This window comes from Orcinus orca, chromosome 20 (genome assembly GCF_937001465.1).
Source record: "Orcinus orca chromosome 20, mOrcOrc1.1, whole genome shotgun sequence".
Lineage (NCBI taxonomy): Eukaryota > Metazoa > Chordata > Mammalia > Artiodactyla > Delphinidae > Orcinus > Orcinus orca.
The window spans coordinates 12,842,271-12,869,604 of NC_064578.1; the positions used below are offsets into that span (position 1 = coordinate 12,842,271).

The window sequence follows — 27,334 nt, forward strand, 5'->3', positions numbered from 1 at the left end:
ATGAGGCTTACCACAAGTGTAAACTTTCTTTGGCATATTTTAACCTTGACAGTTCTTTCAAATTTTTCATTTAAATTATACGTTCAGGTCCATAAAAGTAGTTACTATCATGTAGTTTAGGGGAACCCACTAGTTATGTCTTTTGGTGGAGAAAAAAAAAAGACATCCATCTAAACAACTCTTCTATGAAGTGGCGCTTAGTGCATTTTTTTTTCAGTCTTTTTACAAATGGGCCAACGGGGGGTTGGTGTTTAAGTAATCACCCATAAAGTTGTAAATGGGAATTTCACCCCTAAAATGAAATACAGCCAATACCTTTCTCCTCTAACTATATAAAACTTTTGGAAGTTGGAGACAAGACTATAACCTTCTGGCTTGTGTGTTTATTCTTTCTCTTCTAATTAGTAAACATGGCCATTAGGTGGATCATGAATGAATATACTCTCAGAACCTTTTAGAAACATTCTGTATATTTTTCACTAAGCAGCCCTCTGTGTTGTCCAGATTTTTTTGCCATGTGATATTACCTATCAATTTTTTTTTAATTTTCAAAGAATCACTCAGTGTTTGATGATGTGCCTATGTATTCATTGACAAGGAAAGCAATTCAAGATATATTTTGAGATTAAAACACAATTCCATCTATACCTAAATATACACATTTAGATAGATGACGATTTTAAACAAAGTAACTAATGACTTCTCTGGAGACAATTTTTCTTTTTTGCTTCTATGTATTGTCTAAATTTTCTGCATTGGACATGCAGTTACTTATATAACAGTGAGAATCACTCAAAATGTTTTTCATTCTATGCCATAATATATGTATTTGTTTACAAAATAACATTCCTTTTCCTCATATTAACCTTGCTATAGCTCAGTAGAAGCTCCCTTAGGGGCAGGAAAAGGAAAAAAAAAAACTACAAATGCTAATGTTCACTTTAGTGACAGGTTTGGAGGAGGAGAATATTGAAAAGTCAATTATTTGGATAATCCAAGGCTTTCAGTTGTTTACACTCTCCTCTGCTACTAGTTCCACTCAGAATTGGAAGCTGAGCAAATGAAATTCGGCAGTGTGCAGTCTGTGCCTGCGGTTTAGATTTTTAGGTCTTCCTCCTAAAGGTGAGATTTCGTCTTTCAGGGAAATGCTTGAAAAATGTTTGCTGTCAAGTGATGTGACGGTAGTTTAGTAGCAGGCAGTTTGTTGCAATGGTTTGGGATTGAAGAGACCGCGTAGGTAAGTTCTTTTGCATGAGCTCTTCAACCCACTGGAGGATATATAATATATGAACAGGATTGTCCCACTCCTCTTTACCGGCTGCGGGATACTGCGGGCAACATTTTGAAATTATTGGATTAGCTACCAGCCTTTGGATAAAGACATCTCCTTCACCAAAGACTTAGGGAGAAATAGCATAAGGCACAGTTTTAATATTTTCATCTTTCCAAAAGGGACCAAGAAATCTTTCTCTTGCCACTTCCTCTCGCCACAAAATTCAAATAAAGAGCGGTAAAACCCTTCTTCCGCTTTTCTCTTTGGGCGAGAGTTGACGGACGTAGGTTTCTACCAATTGTACGAGGCCTTCTCGAGCGTGGTCCCGCCTAGTCCGTTTACGAAGGATCAGCCAATGAGAGCACCGCTGTTTCAGCCAGTGGCGACCAAAGAAAGAAGAAGAGAGGGTATTGGCCGCCGACTGGGACTGCTGCCCAATAGGAGCAGGCCGAGGCCGCAACACAGGCTGGCGGATTGAGCTGCACAACCGGAAGTGGTTGTTGGCGCCAGTCCGGCGAGAGTTCTTCGAAGGAGACTGCAGCTGCTCCGGGGGTCTCGCGAGTCTGACCGCGTCCTTTCGGTTTCAGGTGAGGTGGGCGTTTGCCTCTTCCCACACCTTGGGCGTCTGGCTCCGGGATGACTTCTCGGGCTAGGTCCATGGACGCTGGGTCCATGGACGCCGGTTCCCGGGACGCCCCAAGATGGGCTGCGGGCCGGCCTGGAACCCGGCTGTCTGAGGAAGTTCGGCCGCTCCGGACGGCCCCAACTGTCGGGGCTGAGTCTCCCGAATCCCCGCTCTTTTGGGGTTGCTGGTGAGGATGGGGGCGGGGAAGGCAGGAACATCGGGGATCCCGGAAGGAGCCGACTTGGCCGCGGGGCCGGAGTCACAGGTACCCGGTTTGCTCTCGAGGCAGCCGAGCCTCAGACTCATCGTCTGCAAATAACTGCCGTCCCGTGGAGCGCCCTCTACTTGCATCACTTTCAAGTTGAACGAAAGACCTATTGTTCTGTCCAACTTTATCTCACAGCAACACTGTGACGTAAACACTTTTATTATCCCCATTTTACAGAGGAGCAAGTCGAATACGGAACCTCCTAAGGTCCCAGAGGTAGGATGTGACAGAGCAGGGATTTGAACCCAGGTCGGCCCGACTCTCCGCCGGCGGCTCTTATTCTTTTAACTGGGAGCCATCATCCCGACTGGAGCGGACATTGGTTGAAATCTGAGTGACAAAGCTTGGGAAGATTACGGGAGGTCTAGAACCAGGCTGCTCACGGCCTGGGGCCGGGGGGGCGGCGGGGGGACGGAAGCCGACGCTCCGCTGCTCAGCCCCAGGCCTGGAGGGATTTGTGTTTCCCCACGTTGATTGGGAAGCTTTGCTCCAGTATGGCGCTGGTTAGAGAACTTTCTGCCGGGATGAACATGTTCTATATCTCTCGTATCTCTGTGTCAATATCGGGTGCTAATATATTCTTAGTTGTTGGGGGATTTTTGGTTGGTTTTGTGTTTTTAGGTGGATGGTGGGTAATTCAGTAGATATTTAGCATCTGCTCTGTACTTCTTGCTGTGTAGGATACACCGATGAATCAGGTTTGGATTCGGCTCTGGGCCTCTCACGTCTCATCAGAACTGGTTGTTCTCTAATCAGAGCTGGCATATGATGGGAAGAAATTTCACTTTTTAATATTTAACCATACTGAGAAGTGCACAGAATAATTTTTAAAAGACCCGTGCATTCACCACCCAGGTCTAACAAATCTTGGCTTTGACTTTTTGATAGAATTCTTTTTTTTTTTTCCTTAAAAAAAAAAATTCTGTATTCAAAACCTCATGTGTACCTCTGCACCCTTCCTCTCCTGAATTTGGTATTTTTCATGACTGGGCTTGTTTTATACTATCTTATATCTATAAGTCCATATAGTAGTGTGGTTTTGCATATTTTATAAGTGTCCTAAAATTGGAATTAATAATGGAGGTTGTTCTGTAACTGATAAAATTTTTGAGGAAATTTACCATGTTGGGGTTCTTAGAAGAGAGTGTATGGTTACATCTTGACCAGAGGTTTTGCTTCACTTTCTTCTCCATTTTGAGTTCTCTCATTCTTGTACTTCAGTTAATCAAGTATTCTAGCTTGAGCTTTTAATATTATTATTTTTTAACTGTCTTTTGTTTTCTGAAAGAGTTACTCAGGTTTATCTTCCAGTCCTTCTATTAAAGCATTTATTTTGGCTGTAAATTTTCTTTTTTAAGAGCTCTTTCTTGTTTTCTGATTTGATCTTTTTTTCCTTGGCATTCTTTTAAGTTTGGATTTGTTTATTTATTTACTTACTTCTGTTTCTTGCATTGTATTCCTTGCTTTTCTCCGAGTTTCTGCTCTTTGTCTGCTTTGGTCTCTTTCTCTCATGTTGGAGGCTTTTCTTGAATGTCAGTTGTTCTTTGGCTATTTGTTCATATTGAGGAGAGACCCCCAGAAAACTGATTGGAAGTTCTTTATGAATGACTGAACCTTACCAACCAATGGACTTTTACTGTTAGATGTATGGGCAGAGATCCAGCCATTTTCTTGAGAGTCAGAGCTGTCAGTATTTATAGATCTTTCCTCTTGAGCTGGTTTTCTCTAGGCAACAATCCTGTAATTTCCTGCCTTGAGGCATAGAGAATGTATGTAAACCAGAATATTGCGTTCTGGATTTGTGCAGCTGGGGAGAAGGGTTGGAAGTGTCTCACACTTGTGAAAGTTTGTAGACTTTCACTTAACTCTTTGTTTTCACTGCTGGTCTTAAATCTGTCTGGTTCAAACCTACAGTTGTCTGCAGCATAGGGGGAGGGGTTTTTTGATTGTTTGCCTGAGGGACAGAGTAACTACTTTCACAGGCTTTCCATCTCCTGTCTTTCAATGCTATCTTCTTTGGTACATGGTTTTTACAGTCCCCTCAGTGGAAATTAGCTTGCTTCTCAACAGCACACAGTCCTACCAGTTATCAGCCCGAAAAACTGATTTGTGTGTCTCATACTCTCTTTGCCTTGTACTTGTGGATCCACTGCTTTCAGTAGTTCAGTCCTTATTTTATCGATCGATTTATTTATTTATTTATTTATGGCTGCGTTGAGTCTTCATTCCTGTGCGCGGGCTTTTCTCTAGCTGCAGCGAGCGGGGTCTACTCTTGGTTGTGGTGTGTGCGCTTCTCATCGTGGTGGCTTCTCTTGTTGCCGAGCACAGGCTCTAGGCACGCAAGCTTCAGTAGTTGCGGCATGTGAGCCCTAGAGTGCATGGGCTTCAGCAGTTGCAGCACACAGGATTCAGTACTTGTGGCTTGTGGCCTCTAGAGCACAGAATCAGTAGTTGTGGCACATGGGCTTATTTGCTCTGCAGCATGTGGGATCTTCCTGGACCAGGGATCGAACCTGTGTCTCCTGCATTAGCAGGCGTATTCTTAACCACTGTGCCACCAGGGAAGTCCCTAGATCTATTTTAAAGGTTAGTGCTGTGATCACATGACTTCATGTTTTCAAAAGGCAAACAGGAAAACTGGTTATAAGTACTTATTATGGGAAAAAAAAGTCGAACAAAATCATCTCTTTAAGTTTCTCAGTTTTGCCAAGAGTGATCTTAAACAGAAATATTAAAGAACAGATATGATTAGATAAAACATGTCTTATAGCTGATATATTTTACTAATACTTACAAATATTGTTTCTTCAGTGATGGCTCATGAAGCAATGAAATATGATCTTCAGGTGCAGTTAGATCATGGTGCTGCACAACAGCCTGCTCCTCCTGAAGTGGTCAGCGGCCAAGGGGGACCACCCCTGCTCCAGCCTTCTCATACTGAGGTGGTCAGCAGCCAGGAAGGACCACCCCTGTTTGAGCCTGCACCTGCTGCAGTGGTCAGCAGCCAAGGGGGACCAGCCCTGCTCCAGCCCCCTCCTGATGAAGTGGTCAGCAGCCAAGAGGGACTGCCCCGGCTTCGGGCTGCTCCACAGGTATCCATTGATATGACAGAGGAGCTCTCAGGAGAAGAGACTGTGGAGAACATCAATCCAGGAGTTTCAGAGGAGAGTAGGCAGGAATCTGGTGCTAACCACACTGCCCAAGTATCTTCATTGGATCCAGTGAACAGCTTCATCAGTGGGCTGCAGAGACTTCATGGCATGCTGGAATTCCTGAGACCAACTTCGGACCACAGGGTGGGGCCAGTGAGAGCTAGGAGGAGGAGTTCTGCTTCACAGAGGGCAAGAGCTGGAGGGTCTCACAGGACAAACAGTGCCAGGTAAATATATGTATAAACAGTAGGATTAGTGCCAGATTGGGAATTATGAACCTTAGACCCTGATCGTAGCCCCAGTGCTGCCAAGAATTGGCGTTGTGACTTGGCAAGTCAGGTGACCTTTCTGAACCCCCGTTACCTCATAAGTCAGATGAAAATAAAAGTGCTTGCCTTATTTACTTCACAAAGTAATGGAGGGGACAAGTTACACTGATATGTTTTGAAAACTCAGTGGTAGTTTGTTGGCAGCGGTTTCTGTAGAGGCTGGCTTTTCTTCAGATCGTTTGTCTCTTGTACATCAAAAAAATATTTAACTTGCAAGGCCACTCCACTCACCCATGTTTCATTGTTCTCCACTTAGTGGTGCAGTAGATTTTGGAAGATGGGCAGGCTGGATTTAGAGAAGCCTTGTGAAAAGTAGAGTGTGAATTAATTTAGAGCTTATCTGACTAAGTGAGAAACATTCTAGCCCTCTTCACCTGATACTGTGTTGTAGAGTTAAAAATAATTTTCTTCCATAGGTTTTGGTTTGAATTTGCCTCTTGAAGGGCTTAGCCGTCAGGTCTTGACAGAGTTATTATGAAGAACAACAATTATCTATGCCTTACCTGTTTTTTCACTTCCTCCAGCTTTTTTTGAAATACTTTGTTTCACATTTGGGCTTCTAAGTATCTTCATAATGTTGAGATTGAATTCAACCTTTTCATTTTAAATATGAAGGAAACTTGGACCCTGAGAGAGTGGTTTGTTCAGGGTCTCATAGCGACAGCACTGAGGAGGTTAGAGCTGGTGTTGGAACTTGAATCTGACTGTTGTCAACAAAAACAGATAGAGGAAGCTTCAGTCAGACCCATTTGTTTTCTAACACTGTGAAGATAATGAGGTGACAATAAAAAGTGGTAGCTGGGCCATCTAATACCTATGTTTTACAAATGAGGAAGATGATGGGGTGATTTGTGATTTGACTGGGATAACTGTGGAACTGGACTGTGCCTTCTGATTCTGGATATCAGCATCCTTTTCCATGGATCCTGCTGATTACTGTATCAGGGCCTGCTATTACTGTGGCTTCAGTCTCTGTAATGCCTGGTCACTGCTGGATGTGATCCATCAAGGGTGAGAGGTGCCTAGTTCTGTGTTGACAAGAGTTGCAAATGTATGCTACTCTGTTATTTTAAGATGCCGTTTACTCGGATTTTGAAAGCAAAGTAGGATTTCATACATTTGTGTCATAGGTGAAAGTACCTTGTAGTGCAATTTGGGGTCCCTGTTGAAGTAAGGGGGCTGAGAGTTGAGAGTGGTGTCCCCAAGAACTGTCAAGAGGCCTCTTGCAGTAGTCCTCACGCTTGGTTGTTCATCCACTCATGAGCAGGCAGGGGTGGAGATTGCTCTTGGTCGGGGACTTTTGTGTTAACCAGTTCACAGGAGAGTGACACTTATAAACCAGATGCCAATTTACAGAGAAAATTAGAAACACCACAGAGACCAAATTCTCTTGTTGGCATGGTCAGCATGATTCACCTAGGGGATGCTGCCACACTGAAGCCAGACTCTAATCAGAAAATAGCTTGATGTGCGTAGAATCTCTGCTCAGGGACTGAGCTACAGAATTTAGATGTTAAATGATGTCAGTTAAGCTATTTGACTGACGGTCATATGTTTGTCTCCACAAAGAGAATAAACCTTAAAGGCAAGGAATTATGCAGTTCAGTGGAGAGAACATGGATTCTGGAGCCAGATAAATGTGGCGTTAAATTTTTTTTTCCTTTAAATTGTGTTGTAAACAAATTCCACACTAAATTCACATAAAAGTCTGAGCTTTTCCAGGACTTATTGCTTATACCTTCTGAATTTCTTGAGGTGAATTTCTCATTATGGTGTTTGACATTACTCACCCGACAGACCATTCCTGGGCCAGGTGCTGAGAGCCTGGGCCAAGGTGAGCAGCTTTTGCCTCAGACTCTACCAAGAAGCCAAAATTGGGGAAACCTGCATAGTGGGATATTTTTCCCAACTACTTCTCAGCCAAGGTCACAAACTCCTTTCCTGTTTCTTTGTTTGAGGCTGCTTGGTTCTGACAGCCAGCATCATCACTTATTCATCAAATATTTGTAACCCTCCACTATGTGAGAGACTGAACTTTTGCCTTGAAGATATGTTGGTGAACAGGACAGATCAGGGTACCGTTTCTCTTGGAGCTTATGGAATCTAGGACTATAGAGGGTAAGCAAGGGGCAAGAACTTACTATACTGTTATTTAATTCAGAGATGCTAAGTGCGGGAAAAAAGGAGAATTTCTTGGGTTCTAAGACTGTACTCCTAGCACTGCCTCCCAGTTGCTCTTCATAGTTCGTCTTTTATATGTCCCCGCCTGACCTTGGAAATGCCTCTTTTGCTATGTAAAAGCAATATTAATGAGTGATTTTTTAAAAAATAGTCAATCACTTAATTTTTTACTGGTTTCTATGCAGAATGCTATTGATATGCACGTAATAGCCTAACTTTATTATGTATTTCATTTGGTTAAAATGTTCTTAGGAAATACTGTTCTTATATTCTTATTCTCATGAGTAGCTATAGCTGCTGTTCATGCACAGTTCCTAAAATAAGTTTGTAAACTTCGTTAGCATTTTTTTTTTGAAAAGGAAACCTGAGTGACATCAGTGAAAACGGCAGAGTAAGGACCCCAGAAAATTCTCTCCATAAAATCATTGAAACAGGGCTTCCCTGGTGGCGCAGTGGTTGGGAGTCTGCCTGTCAATGCAGGGGACATGGATTCGAGCCCTGGTCTGGGAAGATCCCACATGCCATGGAGCAACTAAGCCCGTGTGCCACAGCTACTGAGCCTGCACGTCTGGAGCCTGTGCTCCGCAACGGGAGAGGCCGCGACAGTGAGAGGCCCGCGCACCGCGATGAAGAGTGGCCCCCGCTCGCCGCAACTGGAGAAAGAAAGCCCTCACACAGAAACGAAGACCCGACACAGCCATAAATAAAGAAATAAATTTATTTTTTTAAAAAATAATTGAAACAACTGGCAAAATTTATCAAAATCAACTTTTCAGTACTCTGGAAATTAACCAAATACTTGTAGCAATTCAGTGAGTGATTCTCAAACCAGCTGAATCTCAGTAAGAACTGTAAGCTTTGTGGCATTCCCTATTCCCATCCCCTTCTTCAGCTTCATAGTAGTCTTTTTTTAAAAAAAAAAAATTTATTTATTTATTTGGCTGCGTTGGGTCTTAGTTGCAGCATGTGGGATCTTTCATTGTGGCACGCGGACTTCGTTGCCCCACGGCATGTGGGATCTTAGTTCCCCGACCAGGGATCGAACCCATGCTCCCTGCATTAGAAGGCTGATTCTTAACCACTACTATCGAGGGACTTACTATGAAGTCCCTCCATGGTAGTCTTGAAAACTAAATGCCTGCAATCACAGTGAAAAGGCAGCAGTCTGGAAGCAACTAGAGAGAGTAGAATGGAATTGGAGGTCCTTCAAAGCCTCATCCCCAGAGAATTCTCTTCCTTTGACCTGTTTGTTGGTTTCCTGGAAGATCCCACTTGAAAGGCAATCCCTGGCCTGTCCAGTTCGAAAATTCTAAAGCCTTTTCCCCAGGGTCTGCCTGTGGCAGTGGATGACCATTGGGGCAAGCATTAGACTAACCAAAAAGTTTAAAAGGAAAAGGTGGAGAATGAGATCTTCCTATGGGGTTTTGAAAAGTTCTGACATATTCCTGGGAATCTAGAAAGCCACATACATGCCCAGGGCTGTGTGCAGCTGGGCCCACAATCAGGAAAGACCTAGGAAGGCACTAAGCTCTCAACTCTGGCTGACTTTGAGGCTCTGCATAAGCAGGAAATGAAGGCTGAGGCAGAATTGTCACCTGCCTGGCTGATTATTGATGATGTGTCCCAACACACACATCAAGTCTCTCACCAAAGACTGGGAGGTGTACTGATTCCAAGTGTTTAAGGAAATCTCTATCTAGTCATGAACTGAACACTAAGCTAACCAAACAGAAACTTCAGTGGCCACACACAACAAAGAATGCAAACTTTATAGAATTAACTTCAGAAAAGTCACTAAACCAATAGTAACAACTATAAGAAATAGCAACAACAACAAACCCTGGGAATGGGTGAAATCTCATTTCCAGAGTTACCACATTATATTATTTGAAACGTCCCGTTTTCAAGAAAAAATAAGATATGTAAAGAAAGTATAACCAAAACACAGGAAGAAAAAATAGAAACTGTACATGAAGAAACCAAGATGTTGGACTTACTAGACCAACTTTAAATCTGCTATTTAAATATATTCAAAGAACTAAAGCAAAATATAAAACAACAAAATAGACAATATCAATAAAGAGACTGAAGTTATAAAAATGTACAAAATAGAAATACTGGAGTTGACACAGTAAATGGAAAAAAATCACTAGAGAGCTCAACAGCAGGTTTGAGCAGGCAAAAGAGAGAACTTTTGTCCTTCTTTGACATTTTTGACTTGAAAAGTGGCTCAAAATAAGAGATGAGACAATGATGACCATAGCCAGGCTTCATACCTTCAAAAGACCTTGGTCTTAGTAGCTGCAGAAGCAGAATCCCATGAGGCCATATTTGATCAATAGGGCCCTTTTAGGGCTTCCCTGGTGGCACAGTGGTTGAGAGTCCGCCTGCTGATGCAGGGGACACGGGTTCGTGCCCTAGTCCGGGAGGATCCCATATGCCACGGATCGGCTGGGCCCGTGGGCCATGGCCGCTGGGCCTGTGCATCCGGAGCCTGTGCTCCGCAATGGGAGAGGCCACGGCAGTGAGAGGCTGGCGTACCGAAAAAAAAAATAGGGCCCTTTTTCTTCTTGCCCACTCTCTTTTCAGCCCCCTAATATCAGCAGACAAATTGCTGAGTCAGCCCTCCCTCCCTCCCTCCCTTTCTTTATATTAATGAGTCATGTCTTTAAAAGGTATTGACAAAAGAAATGCCAGTAAAGTAGGATTAGCTTTTAGCAGAGGGGTCAGGCTTCAGTGTGGGCTAATGGAATACTTGAGTGGAAAGAGCATGTCTAGTCCAGTCAGCACCTGCCTGAATCTCTATTCCTACTTCAGCGTTCAAAGGCAGCATTTAATGGCCTGGTGATGCATTAAAATGACTAGGATTTACCTCCAAATTACTGTGGATTATTCTTGTGATGATGGTACATTGTACAAGAATTCTGTTGTCTTTCTGCATACATAGGTTGAGATCACCGCTGGATGCTTACTTTCAAGTGAGCAGGACGCAGCCTCATTCGCCAGCCACCTCTTATGGTTCAGAGACTAGGAATCCTGTCTCTGAAGACTTGCAGGTATCAGGTAGTTCTGACAGTGACAGCTCCACAGAGTATGAAGAGGGAGTTGTCCAGGCAGAGGAACCTGGAGCTGTTGTTTTAGAAGGTGAGTGTTTTATCCAGATTTGATCCACAAGGTCAACATCTGGAAAGCTTAGACTCCAGAAGGCTAGAAACTCTAGACTAGTGTTTTAATACTTTGCCTTTTCACCCCAAATGTCATAGATTAATGCTTTATAGTACAGAGCTTTCACTGGCCATAACTATATAGAGAGGATTTGATCTGGCTTGCAATTTAATGTGATTTGTGACCCATTGAGTTGGTCACTTTATAATGGCATTTTACATTCCCTTTCGTTTTCTTAGACATTTGAGAAGGAAGTAGATTATTTAAAAGAAAAGCTTTGTAAATTCAGCACCCTGTCTAGTCAGGTACTTTTTAAGTCCTAGTGTAATGTTACGTGTTGTGCAAGTGGAAGTTTATTTAACAGTAGATGCGCAGAGACCCTTTAAGCATATGCTTGTATTAAAAAACTCTCTGGGGACTTCCCTCGTGGCACAGTGAATAAGAATCCGCCTGCCAATGCAGGGGACGCGGATTCGATCCCTGGTCTGGGAGGATCCCACGTACTGCGGAGCAACTAAGCCCACGAGCCACAACTACTGAAGCTCACACGCCTAGAGCCCATGCTCCGCAACAAGAAAAGCCACCACAAGGAGAAGCCTGTGCACCACAATGAAGAGTAGCCCCCGGTCGCCACAACTAGAGAAAGCCCGTGCGCAGCAACAAAGACCCAACGCAGCCAAAAATAAATAAAATTAAATCTTTACCCAGAAAAAAAACAAAAACCAAAAAACCTATCTGATACCCTACACTGTGGTCTTCTCACACTAAAGGGGACCAAGGCTTGGAGAAATGGCTTTCCAGGTCTGTGATAGGAAATATACAAGATGGGCCTAGGGCATTTTATTGTGCTGGAAAGCAAGGAAGCCGTCTGAGTCTTACACAGTTACATCAGTAGGCACAGGTGCAACCTTGAAAGAGATCCTACTGGCCTAAGTTGGGACAGTTTGAGCATTAAAAAGAATAATGAATGTATTCTTAGATTACAGATTGAAATACATCAAATCTGTGTGAATCTATAAATTCATAATTGTGCACTTTTTTAAAAAAAAAAAAACCTTACTTATCACCATAATAAGTTATTAGAGCCCTAACTCATTGCTCTGAAAACTGTTGAATAGAGGATTAAGCATTTATCCTGCCTTTCCTATATGAACTGTATCCAGAAAACCAAATAGTTGATGGAGAAGGTCTTTTAAGTGTTTGTTTGTTTGTTTTTTGTTTTTGTTTTTCGATATGCGGGCCTCTCACTGTTGTGGCCTCTCCCGTTGCGGAGCACAGGCTCCGGACGCGCAGGCTCAGCGGCCATGGCTTATGGGCCCAGCCGCTCCGCGGCATGTGGGATCTTCCTGGACCGGGGCACGAACCTGTGTCCCCTGCATTGGCAGGTGGACTTTCAACCACTGCGCCACCAGGGAAGCCCTGTTTGTTTGTTTTTAAGACTTTTTTTTTTTAGAGTAGTTTATGGTTCACAACAAAGCTGAAAGGAAGCTAGAGAGATCTCCCATATGCACCTGCCCCCCTCCCTCCCCTACACATACATGCACTGCCTCTCCATTATTGGCATCATTCACCAGAATGGTGCGTTAGTTACACACTGTAATCACTCGAAGTCTTTGGTTTACCTTGGGGTTTACTGTTGGTGTTGCACATTCTATAAGTTTGGACAAATGTATAATGACATACATCCATCATTATAATATCATATACAGTATTTTCAGTGCCCTAAAGATTCTCTATGCTCTGCCTATTCTTCCCTTCCACCCACCCCCTAAGGAAGTTTTTTTTAATAGAAAACTTCCAGCTAGTAATTGTAGCATGAATGATAGGGGGGAAAATTATCATTTTGTGACTCCTAATGCATTGATGTATCTAGTCAAAGATCATCAGTGACTCTTCAAACCATTAGATTGGAAGGTTGGTGGGAGTCTTTTTAATAGAGGGACCAGGCTGACACCACCTGAACCCACTGATCAATCTTAGCATTTCAGAAAGTGAAACCACCAGATTTTATGTGCCTCTTGATGTGCTGCAATCAGAAATGTCCAGGGCTTCCCTGGTGGCGCAGTGGTTAACAATCCACCTGCCAGTGCAGGGGACACGGGTTCAATCCCTGGTCCGGGAAGATTCCACATGCCGTGGAGCAACTAGGCCCGTGAGCCACAGCTACTGAGCCTGCTCATCTGGAGCCTGTGCCCCGCAACAAGAGAGGCCACGATAGTGAAAGGCCCGCGCACCGTGATGAAGAGTGACCCTCGCACCACGATGAAGAGTGGCCCCCACTTGCCGCAACTAGAGAAAGCCCTCGCACGAAACGAAGACCCAACACAGCCAAAAAAAAAAAAAGACATCATTAAAAGAGTGAGACGGCAACCCACTGACTAGAGAAAACATTCATAATACATATATCCAGAAAAGGGCTTATATCTAGAATACATAAATAACTTCTACCACCTTATAGAAAAATGGGCCGAAGATTTGCAAAGGTATTTCCAAAACAAGATAGCTAAATGTCCAATAAATATATACAGAGATTTGATTAGTCATCAGGGAAATACAGATTAAAACCACAGTGTGGTAACTGATATGCACCCACCGCAACAGCTAAAATTTAAAAGACTGACAATATCAAGTATTGGGAAGGATATAAAGCAACCAGACCTCTCATAGAGTACTGGTGGGAGTGTAAATTTTTTTTTTTAATTCTGCTTGTAAGAGGTTCACTTTATTTATTTTTTTATTGAAGCATAGTTGATTTACAATGTTGTGTTAGTTTCTGCTGTACAGCAAAGAGATTCAGTTATACATATATATATGTATATTCTTTTTTTATATATTCTTTTCCATTATGGTTTATCATAGGATATTTATTTATCTATTTATTTATTTTTGGCTCTGTTGGGTCTTTGTTGCTGCACGTGGGCTTTCTCTTGTTGCGGTGCCTGGGCTTCTCGTTGCTGAGAATGAGCTGTAGGCGTGCGGGCTTCAGTAGTTGTGGCACGTGGGCTTAGTTGCTCCATGGTATGTGGGATCCTTCCAGACCAGGGATTGAACCCATGTCCCCTGCATTGGTAGGCGGATCCTTAACCACTGCACCACCAGGGAGGTCCCTCTTCTGCCCTTTTTTTTTTCTTTGCATTTTTGAGTGTTTTATTTATATCGAATTGGATAAAATGTGTGTATTTCTCAGACAGAAAAGACATGTCGAGGTAGAAATGTACCTTTCAACTATTCATGGGTACACAAGTACACTGGGGAGATTGTAAAAGTGCAGATTGTGATTCAGTAGGTCCGGTAGGCCTGAGTTCTATTTTTTTTGGGGGGGGGGGTTTGAGTAATTTTTATTTAAAATTTTTATTTCCTTGTATCTTTTTTTTATTTTTACTTCTTTATTAGAGTATAATTGCTTTACAATGGTGTGTTAGTTTCTGCTTTATAACAAAGTGAATCAGTTATACATATACATATGTTCCCATATCTCTTCCCTCTTGTGTCTCCCTCCCTCCCACCCTCCCTATCCCACCCCTCCAGGCGGTCACAAAGCACCGAGCTGATCTCCCTGTGCTATGTGGCTGCTTCCCACTAGCTATCTACCTTACATTTGGTAGTGTTTATATGTCCATGCCTCTCTCTCGCTTTGTCACAGCTTACCCTTCCCCCTCCCCATATCCTCAAGTCCATTCTCTAGTAGGTCTGTGTCTTTATTCCTGTCTTACCCCTAGGTTCTTCGTGACATTTTTTTTTCCCTTAAATTCCATATATATGTGTTAGCATACGGTATTTGTCTTTCTCTTTCTGACTTACGCTGCCCATTTTTTGATTGGGTTGTTTTTTTGTTGTTGAGTTGTATGAGCTGTTTGTATATTTTGGAAATTAAGCCCATGTCAGTCGCATCTTTTGCAGATATTTTCTCCCATTCTGTAGGTTGTCTTTTCATTTTGCTTATGGTTTCCTTTGCTGTACAAAAGCTTGTAAGTTTGATTGGGTCCCATTTATTTAGTTTTGTTTTTATTTCTATTGCTTTGGGAGACTGACCTAAGAAAACATTGGTATGATTTGTTTTGCCTATGATCTCTTCTTAGGAGTTTTATGGTGTCATGTTTTATCTTTAAGTCTTTGAGCCATTTTGAATTTATTTTAGTGTATGGTGAGAAGGTGTGTTCTAACTTCATTTATTTACATATGGCTGTCCAACTTTCCCAACACCACTTGCTAAAGAGACTGTCTTTTTCCCATTGTATATTCTTGCCTCCTTTGTTGAAGATTAATTGACTGTAGGTGTGTGGGTTTATTTGTGGGCTCTATTTTCTGTTCCATTGATCCATATGTCTGTTTTTGTGCCAATACCATGCTGTTTTGATTACTGTAGCTTTGTGGTATTGTCTGAAGTCTGGGAGGGTTATGCCTCCTGCTTCATTCTTTTTTTTCAGGATTGCTTTGGCAATTCTGGGTCTTTTATGGTTCCATATAAATTTTAGGATTATTTGTTCTAGTGCTGTGAAAAATGTCATGGGTAATTTGATAGGGATTGCATTAAATCTGTAGGCTGCTTTGGGTAGTATGACCATTTTAGCAGTATTAATTCTTCCAGTCCAAGAGCATGGGATATCCTTCCATTTCTTTGAATCATCTTCAGTTTCCTTTATTAATGTTTTATAGTTCTCAGTGAATAAGTCTTTTTCCTCCTTAGTCAGGTTTATTTCTAAATATTTTATTTTGGGGGGTGTGATTTTTTTCTTTCTTCTTTTTGGCCACACAGCATGCGGGATCTTAGTTCCCTGACCGGGGATTGAACTCATGCCCCATGCAGTGGAAGTGCGGAGTCTTAACCATTGGACTGCCAGGGAAGTCCCTTGTGGGTGTGATTTTTAAAAGGTATTGTATTTTTACATCCCCTTTCTAATACTTCATTGTTAGTGTAAAATGCAACTGATTTCTGTATGTTAATCTTGTATCCTGCTACCTTGCTGAATTCCTTTATCAGTTCTAGTAGTTTTTGTGTGGAGTCCTTAAGATTTTATATATATAGTATCATATTATGTGCATATAATGACAGTTTTACCTCTTCCCTTCCAATTTGGATACCTTTTATTTCTTTTTCTTGTCTGATTGCTGTGGCTAGGACTTCCAGTACTATGTTGAATAGAAGTGGTGAGAGTGGGCATCCTTGTCTTGTTCCAGATTTTAGCAGGAATGCTTTCAGCTTTTCACCATTGAGTATTATATTGTCTGTGAGTTTGTCATAAACAGACATGTTTATGACAAAAAACATGTTCTTGTTTTTTGAGGAAGGCATGTATCGCTTGAACTTCTCTGTAAGAACTGCTTTTGCTGCATCCCATAGATTTTGTATGGTTGTGTTTTCATTGTCATTTGTCTCAAGGTATTTTTTAATTTCCTGTTTGATTTCATCATTGACCCATTGGTTTTTTAGTAGCATGTTGTTTAGTTTCCATGTAATCGTTTTTTTCTCATTTCTTTTTCTGTGGTTGATTTCTAGTTTCATGCTGTCGTGGTCACAAAAGATGCTTGAGATAATTTCTAAAAATATCAATTAAGTCTAACAGTTCTGTTGTATCATTTAGGATCTCTGTTTGCTGTATTGATTTTCAGTCTAGAAGATCCGTCCATTGATGTGAGTGGGGTGTTAAAGTCTCCTACTATTATTGTATTCCTGTCAGTCTCTCCCTTTATGTCTGTTAATTGTGTTTTATGTATTTTGATGCTTCTATATTAGGTGCATATATGTTGATGAGTTAAAATCCTCTTCTTGTGTTGATCCTTTTATCATTATATAGTGTCCTTTATCTTTCCTTATGGCCTTTTTCTTAAAGTCTATTTTGTCTGATATGAGTATTGCAACCCCCACTTTCTTATCATTTCTGTTAGCACCATATATCTTTTTCCATCCCCTCACTTTCAATCTGTATGTGTGCTTTGCCCTAAAGTGGGTCTCTTGTAGGCAGCATATTGTAGGCTTTTGTTGTTTCTATCCAGGCTGCCACTCTGTGTCTTTTGATTGGAGCATTTAGTCCATTGACATTTAAAGTAATTTTTTTTTAAAGAAATATACTATTTATTTATTTATTTGTTTGTTTGTTTATTTATTTATTTTGCGGTACACGGGCCTCTCACTGCTGTGGCCTCTCCCGTTGCGGAGCACAGGCTCCGATGCGCAGGCCCAGCGGCCATGGCTCACGGGCCCAGCCGCTCCGCGGCACATGGGATCCTCCCGGACCGGGGCACGAACCCGTGTCCCCTGCATCGGCAGGCGGACCCTCAACCACTGCGCCACCAGGGAAGCCCCCTATTTATTTATTTTTTAATGTTACAGTTTCTTTATTATTTTCTCAATTTTTTTAATTAAAAAAATGTATCTTTATTATTATTATTATATTTTTGGCTGTGTTGGGTCTTCATTGCTGTGCACGGGCTTTCTCTAGTTGCAGCAAGCGGGGGCTACTCTTTGTTGCCATGCACAGGCTTCTCCTTGCAGTGGCTTCTCTTGTGGAGCATGGGCTCTAGACGCGCAGGCTTCAGTAGTTGCAGCACATGTGCTCAGTAGTTGTGGCACATGGGCTTAGTTGCCCTGTGGCATGTGGGAGCTTCCTAGACCAGGGATCAAACCCATGTCCCCTGTGTTGGCAGGCGGATTCTTAACTACTGCACCATCAGGGGAGTCCTTAAGGTAATTATTGATAGATATGTATTTAGTGCCATTTTAAACCTTGTTTTCCCATTGATTTTATATTTCTTCTTTTTCCCTTTTTTTCTTTTTGTTTTTCCTTTTGTGGTTTGATTCTTCTTATTATTAGTTTTTATTGGAGTATAGCTGATTTACAATGTTGTGTTAGTTTCTGCTGTACAGCAAAGTCAATCAGTTATACATATACATATATCCACTCTTTTTTAGATTCTGTTCCCATATAGGTCATTACAGAGTATTGAGTAGAGTACCCTGTGCTATGCAGTAGGTTCTTATTAGTTATCTATTTTATATATAGTAGTGTGTATTTGTCAATCCCAGTCTCCCAATTTATCCCTTCCCCCGATTATCTTTTGTATTATACTTATGTTCTCTTCTTTTTGGTTTTTGTGTATGTTTTTAATTTGTGGTTACCCTGTTTTTCAAGTGTAGTAACCCTTTCCTATATCTGCTTGCCTTAGACTGGTAGTCATATGGGCTCAAATACATTTAAGGAAATTTTTTTTTTTAATCTACATTTTCTTACTCTCCTCCCCCACATTTTATGTTTTTGATGTCCTCTTTTATATCAAAATGTAAATTGGTACAAACATTTTGCTAGTATTGTTATACACTCACTATATATATATAGAACCAGTGGCTCAACAATTTCACTTTTAGGTATATAGCCAAGGAAGTGAGTACATGTGTTCATGAACGACATGTATAAGAATGTAATAACACTGTTTGTAATAGGAAAAAACTGAAAACTATCCACAAACCCATTAGCAGTAGAATGGATAAATAAATGTTATATTTTTACGCAGTAAAACACAGAAGTGAAAATGAACTACAACTCCACACATTAGTATGGAAAAACCTTGCAAAGAATGTCAAACAGAAGTAGCAGAAAGTGGGTAACTCAGATGCCATTTATATATAAAAACAGGCAAAACCAGTCGATGGTGTTAAAATTTAGTAAAGTAGTTACTTTTGGGGGGCAAGGTCACCTCCCTGCCTGTCACCCAAGATAAAAGGAGGACATAAGGGTATAAGGGCCACTCTTAGGGTTGTTGGTGATGTTCTGGTTTATAGTTCAGTTTGTGAAAATTCACTAAAAATATTTATGGTACACTTTTCTGTATGCATATTACATTTCAATAAAAGATTTTTTTTTAAAGAGCCAATTTGAAGGGATTCTTTCTGGCTTACGATGGAACAATTTGAGCCTCAAAAAGAAAAATAACTAAAAATTAAGATTACTATCTTGACCATTAATGGAAGCTGTGAAAGGTTGTTGAGGAACCAGATAGTCTAGGGGTCAGACTGACATCACCTGAACCCAGTGTAAACCTCCTGGTGTACTGCTATCAGAAGCACAAAACCTAAGTTTCTTGCTGCCCTTCCTCTTTCCAAAAAACAGAATTCAATCTACAAAATCATCTAGGTCTAACGGCCAGTTTATAGGAAAGGCAGGCAGTGAAGCAGTAAGTAAGGAATACCACGGGAAGCAATCAGCCAAATCCAGGATGTAGGACATTTCATAAGACAAATGACCAAATCTCCCTCAACAAATCAGTGACAAGGAGGGGATAGAAATAAGTGAAGGAGAATTGTTGTAAATGAAAAAGACTTAAGAGACATAACAATCCAAGCTCACTGTTTGAAGATCTTGTTTGGATCCTGATTGGAATAAATCTATTGTAAAGAGCAACTGTAAAGCAATTGGGAGGGACTTCCCTGGTGGTCCAGTGGTTAAGGCTCTACGCGGGGCATGGGTTTGTTCCCTGGTTGGGGAAGATCCTGCGTGCCTCACTATGTGGCCACAAAACAACAACTGGGAAATTTTGAGTACAAACTGGGTGCCTGGGATGGTATTGAAGGATTATTGTTAACTTTGTTAGATATAGTATTGTTAATTTTGTTAGGTATAGTGTTTATGTTAAAAAAAAAAGTCCTTATCAGTGAGTGTTACAAAAGTTTTTACAAGTGAAACCACATTTTAGGGTTTGTTATTAGGAAAGAAAATAAAGGGAATGGGGGCTTATTTGGAACAAGATTGGAAAAATACTATTTTTGAAATTGGGTGATGGGTACTTGTGAGTTAGTTTACTATTCTGTCTACATTTAAAAATTAATTCATTGGGACTTCCTTGGCGGTCCAGTGGTGGGGACTCCATGCTTCCACTGCAGGAGGCTTGGGTTCAGTCCGCAGTCAGGAAACTAAGATCCCACGTGCTGCACAGCGAAAAAAAAAAGGATTCATTGATGCTACTTGGGGAAATTGTCATTCCTTTTACATCAACAGTATCAATTAGAAATGGAAAGCTGTGGTGAGTCAGGCTCTCCTGCTAGCCTCATACCTGACTTATATCTTCTTTTATATATTACCTATCCCATCATTTCTGGAAACGACTTGGCAGAGCAACTAGGAGGTAACGACTTGGCAGAGCAACTCGGAGATATCTCAACAGAGCAAGAAGTTACATGTATTGGTGGAGGAGAGACTCTCCCCAAACAGGTAATATGAACATCCTTTTAAATGAGAGGTTTCTATTTACATTTAAAAAGGCAGCTGCAGATTAAAGTGGAAAACCCACAGACTTTGTAGGCAGGGGGTCCAGATGTAGATCCTATACAAGTTACTCATTATTTGTGTGACTGCCTCCCCTTAGGTTTAAAAACATGGAGTAGGGGAAGATGTGAGGAGAATTTGTCCTGTCCACCTAAGAAGGTTAAGTATCAGTTTAAGTAGTAGATATGAATGCAGTTTATGAACTGTCTGGCAGAAAGATTGCTATGAGATAAACAGTTTTTATTTTTAAAAATTACAGATATCACTGTCCTCAATATGAGACTTACTTATACCAACTGTGGACCCTGCCAGTTCCAAAACATCATTGATTCACTTTTTGCAAGTTTCTATTTTTATTCATTCTCTCTAGAAAAGTTACTCTCATATAAATTTACTTATGTGTATAAATGTTGTTTCTTTATTTATTGAAATATAGTTGATGTACAGTATTATGTTAGTTTCAAGTGTACTGCAAAGTGACTTGACATTTGCATACATTATGAAGTGATCACCACAATAAGTTTAGTAACCATCTATCCCCATATAAAGTTATTACAATATTATTGACCACATTTTTCATGCTATGTATTACATCCCCATGGTTTATTATTTTATAACTGGAGGTTAGTACCTCTTAATCCCGTTCACCTATTTTGCCATAGCCCACTCCCCTTCCCTCTGGCACTCACCCATTTATTCTCTGTGTCTCTTAGTCTGGGTTTTTTTGTTTTGTTTTATTTTTCAGATTCCACATGTAAGTGAGATTATATGCTATTTGTCCACACTCCATACTGTTTCCTATAGTGGGTGCACCAATTTACATTCCCACCAACAGTGCATGAGTGTTCCTTTTTCTCCACATCCTCGCCAATGCTTGTTATTTGTTGTCTTTTTGATGATAGCCATTCTGATGGATATAAGGTGGTATCTCTTTGTGGTTTTAATTTGCATTTCCCTTATAATTAGTCATGCTGAGCATCTTTTCTTTTTATGTGTCTGTTGGCTGTTTCTTTGGGAAAATGTCTGTTCATGTCTTTTGCCCTTTTTTTTTTTTTTTTTTTTGCGGTATGCGGGCCTCTCACTGTTGTGGTCTCTCCCGTTGCAGAGCACAGGCTCCGGACGCGCAGGCCCAGGGGCCATGGCTCACGGGCCCAGCTGCTCCGCGGCATGTGGGATCTTCCCGGACCGGGGAATGAACCCGTGTCCCCTGCATTGGCAGGCGGACTCTCAACCACTGCACCACCAGGGAAGCCCCTTTTGCCCATTTTTAATCAGGTGGTTTTTTTGCTGTTGAGTTGTATGAGCTCTTTGTTTATTTTGGATATTATCAGATATATCTTTTGTTAATACCTTCTCCAATTCGGTAGGCTGCCTGTTCATTTTGTTGATAGTTTCCTTTGCTGTGCAAAAACTTTAGTTTGATGTAGTCCTGTTTGTTTATTTTCGCTTGCTTCCCTTGCCTGAGGAGACATATTCAAAAAAAATACTGCTAGGACTGATGTCAAAGAGCCTATTGCCTATGTTTTCTTCTAGAAGTTTTATGGTTTCAGGTCTTATATTTAAATCTTCAGTCCATTTTGAGGTTACTTTTATATATGATGTGAGAAAGTAGTCCAGTTTGATTTTTTTGCATGTAGTTGTCCAGATTTCCCAACACCATTTATTGAAGAGGCTGTCTTTTCCCCATTGTCTATTCTTGCCTCTTTTGTTCGTAAATTAATTGCCCATATAAGTGTGGCTTTATTTCTGGGCTCTCTGTTCTGTTCCATTGATCTATATGTCCGCTTATGTGATAGTACCATACTGTTTTGATTACTGTAGTTTTGTAGTATAGTTTGAAATCAGGGAGTGTAATGTTTCCAACTTTGTTCCTCTTTCTTGAGATTGCTTTGGCTATTTGGAGTTTTGTGTTTCCATACAAATTTTGAGAATTGTTTATTCTAGTTCTGTGAAAAATGTTATTCATATTTTGACAGGGATTGCATTGAATCTATAGATTACCTGGCGGGGATATGATTATTTTAACAGTGTTAATTTTTCCAATCCATGAGCATAGTATATCTTTCCATTTGTTTGTGTTGTCTTCAGTTTCTTTCATCAGTGTCTTATAATTTTCAGAGTACAGGTCTTTTACCTCTTCAGTTAGATTTATTTCTAAGTATTTTGTTCTTTTTGATGTAGTTCACAAATGGGATTATTTTCTTAATTTCTCTTTCTGATAGTTCATTTTTAGTGTGTAGAAATGCAACAGATTTCTGTAGATGAATTTTGTATCCTTCAACTTTACTGAATTCACTTAAATGTTCTATCTTAAAATTCACACAAGAGGGATTATATAATATCCTGTTCTGGGACTGGTTCCTTTTCCCCCAACTTACTGCATTTTGGAGAGCCTTTTAGTGTCAGTACATAAAATTGAATCTCATTCTTATTGGTAGTAATAGCTGCACAGTGTTTTTACATAGGAATACATTTTTAGTTAACTCTTCCCTTGCCATGTACATTATGGTTGTTCCCTTTTTCTTTATTTCTTTGTTGTTGCTGTTGCTTCCTAATAAGATCATGCTGCACTGAGCATCTTTGTACTATTGTCTTGGCAAATATTTGTGATTATATTCATGGGATATATTTCTAGCAGAAAGATTGCTATATCAAAGGAAAGATGTATGTATTTTTAGTTTTGATAGATAATGCCAAGTTGCTCTCAGGAAAATTTGTGCCAGTTTTACTTGCAGCAACAGTATGTAAGTATGCCCATTTCTCCCTCACCCTCAGTGCTTGGTGTCATCAGACATCTATTAGATGAAAAAGTAAAAATGTGGTCTCTTACTTGAATTTTCATTTCTTTATAAGTGAACACTTACCGACCATTTGTATTTTTGTGTGAGTTGTTTATATCCTTTCTTTTTTTCCTGGTATTTTTTTTTTCTTTATTCACATGAGCCAGGTATTTTATAGCTACTTGAATTGATTATGGACCTAATTTCCAATGTATAACAAACTTAATATTCCCTGTTGTTATTTAACTGGGTCACTTCTAGATTTGTTTTGTTTTAATATCTTCGTAAATATAGCTCCTTTTTGTCATTTGAATGAAAGAAAATCAAGAATTTTATAAGCTCAAAGGGTAATAATATTTTCATGGCTTATATTACCTTTGACCAGATTGCATTCTGGAAAGAATGGGAAGTGATTCATGGGTGTTGGGGTTTTTCTTTGGCATTTTCAATTGTGTTTGTATCATTTTTGTGTATCTTTTGTTAATTTGATAGAGTTTCACATCTTCTTCAAGACTGATTTTGCATCTTCTCTAATTTGAATGTATTCTGGTTTCCATCTAGCAGTCTCCCCAGAAGTCTAATCCTCTTCTAGCTTCTGCTTCTGTGGATGAGGAAGAAGCAGACACTTGCACAATATGTTTGGAACAGTGGACCAATGCTGGGGATCACCGGCTCTCGGCATTGCGCTGTGGGCACCTCTTTGGGTATAAGTGCATTTCTAAGTGGCTCAAAGGACAGGCACGAAAATGTCCTCAGGTAAAGACCATAGTTAAGAACTGTGCATGTGCACAGTCAACATGTTAAGTCAGGAGGATTCCTAGAACCACACTTATTGTGTCCCATTGGGCTCCTTAGTGCAACAAGAAAGCCAAGCACAGTGACATCGTTGTCCTTTATGCCCGAACCCTGAGAGCTTTGGACACTAGTGAACAGGAGCTCACAAAAAGGTAGGTGGCAAGAGTCTGCCTAGCTGGAATATTCGCTTTTGGTTCTTTGTATGCACCTCTGAAAAGGTATGAGTCACTCTTAGTGTGGTTCTGAGGCTTTCCTTGGGCTGTGACTGGGGATCTCTGGGGATCATTGGCAATCTGTCTAACACTGATTTATGATACATGTCTGATCATCTGAAGCATGGTTTGCTCTCCATATAGCATTAAAAATGATGATCTGGGGCTTCCCTGGTGGCACAGTGGTTAGAAACCCGCCTGCCAGTGCGGGGGACACGGGTTCGAGCCCAGGTCCGGGAAGATCCCACATGCCATGGAGCAACTGGGTCCATGAGCCACAACTACTGAGCCTGCGCTCTAGAGCCCACGAGCCACAACTACTGAAGCCCGCGTGCCTAGAGCCCATGTTCTGCAACAGAAGAAGCCACCACAATGAGAGGCCCACGTGCCTCAAGGAAGAGTAGCCCCTGCTCACCACAGCTAGAGAAAGCCCACGCACAGCAACCGACCCAATGCAACTAAAAATAAATAATGAATGAATTAAAAAAATAAAAAGGTCATAGAGAAACCTTTAGCCATACAGTAATACCTCACACCTAGGCTGGGAAGCAGACCCAATCAGAAAGATAGCCTGGATTTTTTGTAGCCTGTCCAGATTCTTCCCTAGGGATTCATTTACTGCCTGCCTCTGCTGCTAAACACTGTGAACACTGAATCAGGGAATCCTCTGTCTTACTCTTTGTAGCCAATTCATGGCCATCTAGAACACACTCCCAAGTCTCAATCTCCTTGTCACTAGAATAGACTTAATGATACTTTTTAAAAACTGAGAATTTTTGTTTCTTGTGTCCCTAAGCCCTCCTGCAACAGTACTCTACAAAGAAGTCTCACAAATGAGGCTTTGCACTTGTCGTACAATGCAAGAAATTATCAAGATTTTGGAAGCCCATGAACAAATGCTAATAACACTACTTATAAAATATGCTCTAAGAACATTAAAGATTAAAAATACCTGCACTGGACTTCCCTAGCGGTCCTGTGGTTAACACTGCACGCTTCCACTGCAAGGGGCACAGGTTCAGTTCCTGGTCAGGGAACTAAGATCCCACATGCCTCGCAGCACAGCCAAAAAAAATAAAAAGAACCTGCACTGAGAGAGTACAGGGATGTGGGTTCGCTCATGTATTACTGGTAAAAATGTACACGGGCACAAACATTTAGAGAGGCCTTTGGCAATATGCTTCAGAAGTCTAAAAGTAATTCTGCTTCAGGCATTTTTTCTAAAGAAATGATTAAGGATATGTGCAGAGATGTACTTAATAAGACTTGATTTTTGGTTAATACTCTGAGGCACATATCCTAGTTGATATATGTAGCTCTAGTTGATTCATTTTAATTTCTATACAATATTCTATTTCTCTAATTAGAGTTTACTTATATGTATTTTGTATTGGTGGACAGTTAGGTGGTTTCCAGTTTTTGTTAATATAAGCCATGCTGCAGAGAGATAGGTGAGTTTCTTTCGGTCTAGAAGTGGATTTGCTTTATCATAGCGTACGTGTAATTTCAACTTTACTAGATATTGTCAAATTGCTCTTCCAAGAGGCTATTCCAGTATATACCAGCAGCAGTGTAAGAGATTTCTCATTTTTTTTCATACCCTCACCTACTTTATATTATCAGACTTAATTTTTGCCAGTTTCATGGAGTGAAGTAGTATTTACTTTAATTTGCTTTTCCTCAATTGCGGTTGAACCTACTTTTCTATACATTGTGCTCAAATATTTTGCTCATTTATATTGAACAAAATATATTGTTTCTTACTGATTTATAGTTCTTTGTTTTCCTTATACCAACTCTTTGTTGGTTGTATACCTTGCAAATGTCATCTTCTAGTTTATGGTTTGTCTCTTTAACTTGTCTATTGTATCTTTTGTTGAACACAAGTTTTTAATTTTAGTGTAGTCATTTATCAGTCTCTCGTTTTGTGTGTTTTTGTCCCTACTACATTACAATCATGGAGACATAATATCTTCTTTTAAATGTTTGGGTTTTTTTTTAATAAATTTTTTCTTTTGGCTGCATTGGGTCTTTGTTGCTGCGTGTGGGCTTTCTGTAGTTGTGGCACGCGAGGGCTAATCTTCGTTCCGGTGCACGGGCTTCTCATTGTGGCGCCTTATCTTGTTGAGCACGGGCTCTAGGTGAACGGGCTCAGTAGTTGTGGCGCATTGGCTTAGTTGCTCTGTGGCATGTGGGATCTTCCTGGACCAGGGCTTGAACCCATGTCCCCTGCACTGGCAGGCAGATTCTTAACCACTGTGCCACCAGGGAAGCCCCTTTTAAATGTCTTTAAAAGCTTTAGTTTTTACACTAGTTTTTAGTCTACCTAAAATCTAGTTTTATGGATGACCACAATTGTATTAATTGTTAAAATTAATAATTTAAAAACTAATAAATAATTTTAAATTAATAAATAAAAATTTATATAGAAATGTTCTTTCTATATAAATTTCCATTGCTACCTCTATCCTAAATTAAGTTTCTATATTATGAATGGACTACTCTGTTGTTCCGGGGTCTGTTTGTTAATTCTTGCACCAGTACTTCAATTTAGTCTTTCCAGCTGTGAATATTATATAATATCCTTTCACTTATTCCCTGTTTCATTTGTGTCTTTTATAACTGTGTTTTGCTTCTTAAAGGCCTTAACTTTATTCCTAGGTTGCTGTTGTTAGAATGCTATTTCGAATGAATTTTTTTCTGTTATATTTACTAGTCAGTTATCTGGTATATGGGGAATGCTGTTGATCTAATTTCTTGATCTTGACTACAGCAGCCTTGCTGAACTCTAATAGTTTGTGGGTTCTCTTGAATTATAAGAGCCACTTTATCCCTTCCTTTCTAATTTTCATCTTCTTTTCTCTCCTGTCTCATTGCAGTGGAAATTTCTTTTTTTGCATTTCATATTTTGAAACATTCAGATTTATGATTTTTATTCCTGGTGAATGTGTCCTTTCATTACACATTGTTCCTCTTTATGCCTATTCATCCTTTTTAATTCTAATCAGTCTTTTTTTAAACATTCGCCTAGTGTATACTTTCTATCTTTTTAACTTAAGCCTCTTTTTAAAATTTATTTATTTATTTATTTTTGGCTGCATTGGGTCTTCATTGCTGCACGCGGGCTTTCTCTAGTGGGGGCTACTCTTTGTTGTGGTGTGCGGGCTTCTCACTGCGGTGGCTTCTCTTGTTGTGGAGTGCAGGCTTCAGTAGTTGTGGCATGCGGGCTCTAGAGTGCAGGCTCAGTAGTTGTGGCACATGGGCTTAGTTGCTCCGTGGCATGTGGGATCTTCCCAG

General features: G+C 40.5%; 1 protein-coding gene across 2 annotated transcripts in view; it reads left to right on the forward strand.

Annotated features, from left to right (window-relative positions):
• The first annotated feature begins 1,634 nt into the window (after positions 1 to 1,634).
• The window catches only part of RFWD3 (ring finger and WD repeat domain 3), a 40,944-nt gene continuing 15,244 nt past the window's right edge, over positions 1,635 to 27,334 (forward strand). Inside the window, exons 1-6 of one of the 2 annotated variants that reach the window (XM_049703713.1) lie at positions 1,635 to 1,860; positions 4,978 to 5,545; positions 10,776 to 10,972; positions 20,099 to 20,196; positions 23,595 to 23,786; positions 23,886 to 23,977. In XM_049703713.1, coding sequence (XP_049559670.1) covers positions 4,980 to 5,545; positions 10,776 to 10,972; positions 20,099 to 20,196; positions 23,595 to 23,786; positions 23,886 to 23,977 — 1,145 coding nt within the window. In that variant the 5' untranslated portion in view covers positions 1,635 to 1,860; positions 4,978 to 4,979. Of the gene's footprint in view, positions 1,861 to 4,977; positions 5,546 to 10,775; positions 10,973 to 20,098; positions 20,197 to 23,591; positions 23,787 to 23,885; positions 23,978 to 27,334 lie in introns of both variants that reach the window. The other variant, XM_033434347.2, reaches the window with a different exon arrangement.